At 56.4% G+C, this 9,256-nt stretch overlaps 1 protein-coding gene across 1 annotated transcript; it reads right to left on the reverse strand.

Moving 5' to 3' along the window:
- Positions 1-735: 735 nt before the first annotated feature.
- Positions 736-8,147, reverse strand: NCF1 (neutrophil cytosolic factor 1). The gene is made up of 11 exons (XM_065647299.1): positions 8,076-8,147; positions 7,525-7,605; positions 7,115-7,190; positions 5,997-6,162; positions 5,821-5,876; positions 5,431-5,553; positions 4,781-4,888; positions 3,896-4,013; positions 3,267-3,374; positions 1,512-1,654; positions 736-873 (listed from the first exon to the last, which is right to left on the reverse strand). Exons 1-11 carry the CDS (start codon positions 8,145-8,147, stop codon positions 755-757), a joined length of 1,170 nt encoding a protein of 389 aa, XP_065503371.1. The 3' UTR covers positions 736-754.
- Between the last annotated feature and the right edge of the window lie 1,109 nt (positions 8,148-9,256).

Raw genomic sequence — 9,256 nt, forward strand, 5'->3', positions numbered from 1 at the left:
CGAAGCAGCCGCCCTCTAGCAGGAACCTGCCATGGTTCATCCCCCTACAACCAAATTTCGTCCCCACCGGCATCTTTCGCAAGAGACCCTTGCCCCAACCTCCGCCGGACGTGCCGGGGGGAAACGCCTTTCCTGCCGCCATGCGGTGTCTGCATTGACCAAACATCCACACAGATATTGAAATACATCTATAAAGTGTCTCTCCTTTACTGGTGAAAAACGGAAAACCATTCAAAATACAGAGAGGGGATAAAGGGGGTCCAGTGGTGAGGGGTCTCCAGGGCCTGTGGAGGCCTCAGCCCCCCAGGAGCCAGCGGAGGGCCTGGGTCACAATCATAGAATCATAGAATATCTCAAGTTGGAAGGGACCCACAGGATCATTGAGTCTAACTCGATCAGGACAGGTGAACGTACTCCACTTCTTCAGTTTGTAGGAAAAAAAAGGTTATCATTGCTTCTCAGAAGAGCTCATTTACAATAGTAAGATAATACTAAAGCAAGACTGAACTCTTTCTAGAGTGTATTTGGAATTTTATACAGTTTGGCAGCAGAATAATTATACCTATTAATGTGCAAAACCCTGCTCATGGCATCATTAGGACGGCTCGGGCTCGCCGTGCCTGTGGATGAAGATGAGCGCTGGGCTGAGCTGGTCCGGCCAGCGGCCACCGGGGTCCCTGGTCCGGCTCTGAGCCCCAGCTGTGCAGGAGCTGGTGGAGATAAAGCATCGGCTGGGTGGTGCGGGGCTGAGACCTCACAGGATCTTCCTCCGGGTGCTCTCGGTACAGCGGTTCAGGATGAGATCTTTGCTGGGTCGGGGAGGAACAGCAGGTTGAGCCTTGGGCTTGTTCTCCTCTTGTTCGTTTTTCTCAACTGCGGATAAAGCAGATGTACGGGTGGATCAGAGCTCTCCACCGCCCAGCACCTTCATGTGAATGTTCAAAAGCTTCCTATGTCATGACCACCAAACCTCCTGTCTCAGCCACGTGTGAAGGTCTTCCCGGAGGTTGGGGTGGTGGTGTAAGCCCCGCAGCTCCCGGCTGGCAGCTCTGCTCCGGTGGGAGCCCAGTTCCAGGTCTGTGCAAGGAGCTGCTGTCTCTTGGGAAGGTCATGGATCCCACATGGGGACTACCAGATCTAAAGCATCCACCTCCATAGCAGCCTCCTCCCTTATGCACCACCTCCCTGTAGGTGCTTTTCTGACAGCTAACGTACACGATAATGATGACAGTAACAGCAGCACAGGTGAGGTCAGGTGCACAGAGGAAAGCACGAGTCCCAAACGTGGGCTGACCTCCCACCAGCACTATATTCTGCTCCTTCTCCATCAGTCCTATAACCAGAGGTGAGAAACCTCGTTGGAAAGAAACATCTCCCTGCACTTGTTTTCACCACAGGAGAAGGACGGACAGGCACGGTGTGACCTCCATGTGCTGTCCTGCTCCAGCAACCAGCACTGCAGAGCACAGGCCGTGCCCGCGGGACTTCAGCCGCATCCCCCTGAGACTTACGGATGACGTTGGCCTTGTTCTGGAAATTTCCCTTCATGTTCCTCCGGCTCTGGATGTACTTCTTGCTGTTCCTCCTGTAGGTCTCCTGGCTGATCTGCTTCCGGCTCTGCTTGTGGATGCTCTTCGCATTCCGGATGGTGGATCTGCAGTGGGTTAGAAATAAAACTTTCAGTTCCCAGGCCAGCAGCTCTCACACCATGAACTTTTCTTGCTGAGGATTTCCGCGCCACGCTTCCTCCTCTGCCTCGCCCAAACCCCAATATCTGCTTTTTGGTTTTGCCTGGCAGAAGGCAGCTGGTGAATGCCAGCTCTCGAAGGCAACCAGAGGTGAGACGTGATGTACAGCACGCCAGGAGGCGGCTGGAGCAGCGCTTTGGAAGCAAATACTGAAAGGTGAAGCCTGAGAACGAGTCTGGGATGTAACCATGGGGATGCTGAGGCAGATTGGGCGTGAAGCTGAAAGGACGAGATGGGCATGAGGTTTGTTCAACAGAGTTCGAGGTGCCCTGGAAGTGATCTGTAGCTCTTGGATGGATAGACATGCAGCACCTATGCTGGTTGCAATGCTGAGATCCCTGCTGTGGGGTTTGGCGGGGCTGTCCGACACCCCAGGATCAGGCCCTGGGCCCAGGGAACAGCGTGCGGGGTACGTGCCAGCCTGCACCTGCATGTGCCATGTTGAACCCACAGCAGAGAAACTACTGAGAGAAGTGAAAGCGGAGCAGCCCGGGGCTGTGCGTGCAGCCTCAGGGGAACCCCCGGCGTCGGGGACGTCCCCAGGCAGGCAGACAGATGCCACCGCTGTGTCTTTACTGCCATGGGCGAGGTGGCTCCTGACATCCCTCCCACGGCATCGTCCCCCTTCTCTGCCCGAGGCAATGCCCCTTGCTGTGCCCACCTGCCTCCAGCCTCTCCCTGCTTGGAGCCCCTGCCCACCCCAGAGCAAAGCTCTCGCCCACAAGGGCAGGTGTCCAGCTTTGCAGCAGGGCTCAGCCTAGCGACAGCGTTCACCGCGGCGGGGCAATCCCTGTCCTTGAAACGGGCCACCTCACCTCCCCCAAGGGTTATCAGGAGGCATCACTGCGCTCAAACAGGTGGATTTGGGGCATTTTACACTGTGTCACGCTCAATTTGTGCTCCAGCAGAGCTGGATTTTGTGAGGTTTTATAGCAAGGCTGCCGTGTTTTCTTGTAGGGAAGAACAGATAGCAGCAAGCTCTGCCCTTCCTAGCAGTCTTCTTTGCACCGGAATTAATGAGTTATTTTTGCTTTCTATCTTTTTAATCAAAATAAAATCCCTTCCATTAGCTCAAATCCTCCCACCAGATTAGGCCATTTAGCAGCTCTGGTTACTCAAATCTCCCCTCGCTTCTCAAAGATTCGGTGGATGCACTTAGGAAATAAGAAAAAGGCCAATTTGAAAATTAAACGTGATCAGCCCAGAAAAGAAACTTTGCAGAAGGACAAGGAGAAATACACCGGGCTGGAGGCCCTGCTGGAGCAAGGACCGTGCAGCCCCACATCAGTGATGCTGGGGTGCCTCTCGGTCCATGGCAACCAGGGAGCACAGAGCTATCTTTGCTGCAGCCCTTCAGGATCTGCCCCCTGGTCTCTCTCTGCCCTGCTCGCATCTCTCCTGGGCAGTTCCTCATTGCCAGGGCGAGCAAGGGACACCACAAACCACTGTCTGGTTTCATTTCACCCCCTTCGAAGAAGAGCTTTAGTCCTCCTCCCCCCCCGCCAGGGCTTCTTCTACCTTCGTGGAGGAGCCCTCCGGTTCCTCAGCTCGCTCTTCCCAGGGGTGTTTGCATCCCCGGATTTCTGCAGGTACATGGAGGGGTAATAACCGGTGGTTTCGTCCTTCCTGCAGTGCAACACAAAGCAGCATCATTTGCGGTCTTGGCTCTGCGACCAGCACCTCCCAGCCCGTGTCCCCGCTCGCCGGGGCACAGGTGGGGCAGGAGGATCCCCGGGGTTTGCAGCCGTGTCGTGTCCTGCTGCCAGTGCCCAATCTGTGACTCTCCAGAGCACAAATGCAGCTGAGGTTCCCCTTGGGAACTCCCGAGTTTGTGGGGCACGCCGGGGCTGGGATGAAAGCTGAGGTTTTGCAAAGCAAGAAGTGCCAGAATACTTAGGGGCAAAATAACAGATTTTTTTTTTTTTTTTCCCCATCTGCCTCCTTCTTGGCTATTTCTGAAGCCCCCAGCTGCAACGTTTAACATCTGGCAAAGCCACAGGCTACTCGAAGCAGCCCTGCAGAAGAAGGTGCTGGGCAGCGGAACCAAACGGTCTGTGGGTTTCACAGCCCCAAGGCAGAGAACCGCTGGTCCATCCCTTCCCTCCGCCTGAATCCCGCTTGCCTGGTTTGTTCACGGCATCTCTCACCTGACGACCCACCAGCCATCAAGGAGCTTGTGGATGACTTCGATGGTGTCACCCTCCTCGAGGGTCAGCTCGTCCTCCTCCACGGCTGTGTAGCTTTTCTGGACAATGTACTGCTCACCTGCGGAGAAAACAGGCTGTGTGCCACCACCCCAGGATGGGGCTCAGCCTCTCCAGCCTCTGAGAGGAGGCACCAGAGCATCTACCCTACGTTTTAGGCAAGACCCAGGGTACTTCAGGTCTCCAGATTTGGGTTCCAAATTCTCCCAGACACGTCGGTGCCTATGGCTCATCCCAGCCCCTCTCCAGGAGAAAGCTGGTGAATGCAAGCAGTGGGGGCACACCGGTCTCTGCTGAAGAGCACGTTTGTAATTCAGGTGATTAAATGAGGAAGAAGAAAGTATTATGCTAATAGACCCTGTTGCAGTGTTTCAAAAACCACAAAAACAAAGCCCAGAGAGCAATCAGCAAGAGTCTACAGGATCCTCCCTCTGCTCCGTGCGATAAGGCCCCGCTGTCACAGCAGGATGATGTGGGGGGCTGATAAGGAAAGTGCAGAAGCCAAGTGCTTGGAAAGCCTGCGCCTCGGTTCGGATGCTGCACCGAGTTCCTTGGCTAACCCAGCAACTCGGCGCGCACCCAGCTAGCTCAGGATGGCCACTGGATGAAGATGTGCATCTGTGATCAGCCAAGCAGGATTTAATTTTGAGTTGCAGCTCATGGGAAGCTCCTCAGGTTGATGCCGAGGCACCAAACCATGAGATTTATCCCTCCTGGCAGCTCCTACAGCGACATCTTTGTGCCCAGCGGTCCTGCTTGCAGTGGGGGCTGCCCAAATGGAGCGGGAGCTGTGCTCTGGTGCGCACCCTGCTCACCCCAGCATTTTACCTGCATAGTTGGGCTCCTGCTCTTCAGACTCATCAGGACCATCCATGGGCTCCAGATAGGCAGCTGGCACCCAGCCCCGTTTATTCTTCAACTGGCAAAACCACCACCCTGCCAAAAAAAAAAAAAAAAAGGCAGCTGTAGCAAGAGCAGAGGGTGTTGTGGGAGCACCACGGGGGCACCGGGTCTGTCCCCAGCTGGGGTGGGCACAGGGATCCCTGTGGCCTGGACGGGTGGGACGGCACTGGGGCCGGTCTCTGTTTACTTGGTGCCACCAGGGAGCTTGGCCAGTTCATCCAGTTTCCTCCTGGGCAGGAAACCTCACAGGCTGAGGCATGCGAAGAGATTGCAGGGTTTTCTAGGATTGCCCCACACTGGCGAAAACCGACTGTCATGTGGCTCCATGTGAATATGATATGTGTCCCAAGGGGGTGGGAAACGCCGAGAGGTTCAGTGCTGCCAATTACATTTGCTCTGAGCTTCTCCACTCCATCAGGAGACCCTGACGCAACCACCTCCCCTTTAACATGTGCACCGGCATAACTAACTTGCATGCTGCATTTAGATGTGAGATGCAAGCACAGTCCTCCTGCTGAAATGGTGGCCAGGAGGGGCCTGACCCTTGGGGGCTCTCTGGGGGGACGGACACGTACCGCTCTCGCTCTTCTCCACGACATCCACCATGTCCCCGGCTTTCAGAGCCATCTCAGACGTGGAGCTCTTCTCGTAGTCGGCGATGGCTCGGTACGTTTGCAGGACTATGGGGCCCGTGATGTCTGCGGGGCAGAAGTGAGAGATGTTCCCTTTCCCAGCCCCCTGGTGCAAAAATACTCTATTTCAGGCAGGCCAAAAGCAACCCAGGACAGCTCAAAGCACTCTCCCAGCATCTCCTGGACCCAAACCAGCCGGGTCCCAGGACATGGACTCATTGTCCCCAGGCTGTGATTTCCTCCCAGCTGCAGCTCTGGCTCAGGCAGGGCTGGTTCTTGCCCCATGTTCTCAGCCACGGAGGCAGCTGCTCATACCCCTCCAAGGCCTCTTACCACTGGGGTTTTTCTTGGCATCCTTCGGCAGGAGGAAGACCTCGGGCTTCTTGATCCTAGAGGGTTCAGAGCAAAGGCAGCTCAATGTCGCACCCCTCTCCACCTGCAGATGCTGCCAGCACCTGGGGCCGGGATGCAGGATTTCCCTCAAAAAAGTGACAGGCAGGGCGACTCACTGGCTGTCCGTGACGGGGTTCATGTCATCGGGACGGACCTTGAAGAAGTTGACCACGTGCAGGCACCGGGAGATCTTGTGGGGCAGGTTGACCAGCGCGTAGCAGTACTCGGACAGCGTGCCCTGCCTGTTCTGCGTTGAGCGCTGCCCATCAAACCACTTTGGGGCTGGGGGAGAGGGGACAAAGCAGACAGACCACCCCGTTTTTACAAATTTCCCAAGCAGACTGCTCTGAATAATTATTTCTGTCCTGAAAACGAGTGGATTTGGCCCCAGGGTGCTGCATGGTGTCCTTAGGGTGATCCTGGTCCAGCCTCCCCCTCGCTGCTCCGGCCCTGGCAGACATGTGGGGGCCACGCGCGGTGCCAGAAAAATGGGGAGAAGCTATTCCCAGGGCCGCGGCTGTTTTGCAGAAGTGCTGAAGCTGCGGGTTCCTCCTTTTGAAAGCACGGCCGGGGAGGCCACGGGCAGAGCGGAGCAGAGCGGAGTGAGCGCCGTGCAGCCGCACTCGTCCCCGCAGCCCTCGGCACCCGCGCCGCGGCAAGATGCAGGTTTATTCCTCCTCGAGAGGCGTCAGCCACAACCCGCAGCTATTTCTCATGCTCCTTCCTGCCTTCCTCAAAACAGGAAATTAAATAAAGGGGGAATCTTGCTGACTTACACCTTGCTTGGAGACAAACTGTCTGCTCTTTGCATCATTTCTTTCCCTAAGATTGAAGACATATTGCATCACTTCCTCTTACAAATTCTCTGTGTTGCTGTAAGGGCACTGAAACCAGTCCCAGCGATGGTGTCACTGAAGACGGGCTTAGCTGAGCTCAGCTCAGGCTCCCCAAAGCCAGACCCTTTGCACCGGCCACCGGTGACAGCCGATGCTGCAGCTCATGTCCCTGGGGTGCCAGCTTTTGGGGAGCAAGGATGGGGTCTGCAGGGCTGGCGAGGGTTGGGAGAAACCCGCACGGCTGCTCAGACCATTCTGGGGTTTTGATTTCAAGCCTGGTGAGCAGGAACAGAAATCGCAGCAAGCACCTGCGCGGGAGGCAGCCGGCAGAGCTCGGCCATGGGGGAATTTCCCAGCCAGCCGCAGTTTCTATTTCAGCCCCGGCACCTGCCCCTCACCTGGCAAGTGCGGGATGATCCGGTTCTCCATGTTGATGTCCCCGGATTCAATAGGAAACATCTCCTTCAGCGCTTTCTGCGGAGCAGAGCCAGGCACGGCTGTGAGACTGGCACTGGGGGACCCCAGTGACACCCACACCCCTGCCCGTGTCCTGCCCCCGTCCCGCTGCCCTGTGCTGGCTGAACCCCGCAGCTCAACCCCAGGAGAAACCAGCCGAGGCAGCACAGAGCTGACAGCTCCCCGCTTCAAGAGACAAAGGAAAACCGAAGCACCGGGACACCGGAGCTTCTTTTGAGCCAGATTTGTTTTGGGGCAATTTCAGCTTGAATTCGCCCTCCTTTTATTTTTCCCCACCCCATGCTGGCGGTGCAGCAGTCTGGGGGCCAGTGCCCACCGCAGCACGACTCACGTGGAACTCGTATATCTCGGTAAACCGGCGGTAGACGAGCTTTTCAGAGAGGTCGTTCCACTTCACCAGGAACATGTAGACCTGAGGGGCAAAGCAGAGGCGCTGCAGATCTGCGGGTGAGAGCGACCCCGCACCCCACTGTGGCCAAAGCCTCTGGGAACCCCGTGGATGGTTCCATTTCGGATGAATTGCGTGTTTTTCTTCCACCAGCCCGGTGGGAGCAGCTCTGCTCAGGCATGGAGCGAGGTGGGCGTTAGGGAAGCTCAGCAGCAACAGAGAGGGGACAGAAACATGCAGACGGGTGGGAATCAAAGAGGGAAAAGCCCTTTCCCAGCCTGCAAAGTAACCAATGGCTTGCAAAAGAGGTGCCCAAAATCTTGTGCATCCAGGACATTTTAGCTGCCTCCAGCTCACGCTGGCAGCCATGACCCCCCCAAAAAAGGATGTTCTTAAGCCCTAGATCACATTTATCTAAAGAAATTTGCTGGCCAGCCTTTTTACCCCAGCCAGTCCTGGCTGCTCAGCTTGCTGGAAGGTCGCTGCATACTCACATAGTGCTGGCTGGGGAAAAACCTCTTCTCGTAGCCCAGCAGCTCGATGTGCCGGATGAAGACATCCCCCATCGCTGCTCCCCGCCGCGTGTCCCGCTCCGGCCCCTGCTGCTGCCTGCCGGCTGTCTCCACGTCCCCAGCTCCCCGCTGCCTTCGCACGGCTCCGCTTGGCCGTTAAAGCCCCGGGGAAGAGGAAGTCCCGCTGCAATCGCACCCGTAATTGTTTACCCGCTGTGGTTTGTATTGAGTCGGTGTTTCCCGTGGGGAGTCTCCAGCCCGGCCCCTCCAGCAGCTCCAGGGCTGCAGAGGAGGCCCTGGGGCTGCCCTCTACACAGCCCTGAGGTCAGACAACAGAGAAGGTCCAGGGCCAGGTTGGCAGACCCGATAGCCAAGTGGTCCCTCTGACCGCTTGTGTACACATACGCAGGCACGTCGCAAGAAGAGCCGGAGGCCACGAATGCATTGCAAAGAGCAAGTTTTATTTTAGTTACCTCTCTACTGGGGGATCTCCGAAGTCGCACCTGAGCTCCCAGGCAGAGGTGACACAAGGGGGACGCAGGCGCTGGTCAGTTCAGCCCTGCTGGAAGATCCTGGTTCTGCTGAGCTCGCCTGCATTTCAAGGCTTCAGGCAGGCGCAGCCTCCCGCTCTTTCTCACAACAAAGCAGGAATCTCAGACATAGTGATAAGGTGCTTAGAGTTTCTCACAGGCCTATGTTATCTAACACAGACGTTCTACTCATCAAGCACACAAGGTCGGTAAAACAATTAGTGTGATGTATGTGCTTTTTCTACAGACAGGTGCAAGTCACTTTGAGCGTATTCACATTTAACTAACCTCGCCAAATCTTCCGCTACGTTCCCATGCACCGCTGATGCTGTTCCCTGACGGCACAGTTGCCTGTGCCTGACGGTTTTGCAAAGGGTCGAGGACAGACAAGTCCCTTGGCAATGGTGACCAGAGTCTCCATGCTCCGGAGCAGAGCTGGATGGGCTGAATGAAGCACACAATGCTCTCCCAGAGCCCAGGGATGGCAACACCATCCCCTGCATGGCAACACCATCCCCTGCATGGCTGGGAGACCATCCTGCACTCTGAGGGCAGGCGGGGAGGCCGGGGGCACAGGATGGGCCAAGAGCTCCTGCCCTCGCATCACCGTTTCCTTTCAGTCACCTGCAGCTT

The sequence above is a fragment of the Caloenas nicobarica genome, chromosome 17 (assembly GCF_036013445.1).
Source record: "Caloenas nicobarica isolate bCalNic1 chromosome 17, bCalNic1.hap1, whole genome shotgun sequence".
NCBI classification, from domain to species: Eukaryota; Metazoa; Chordata; class Aves; order Columbiformes; family Columbidae; genus Caloenas; species Caloenas nicobarica.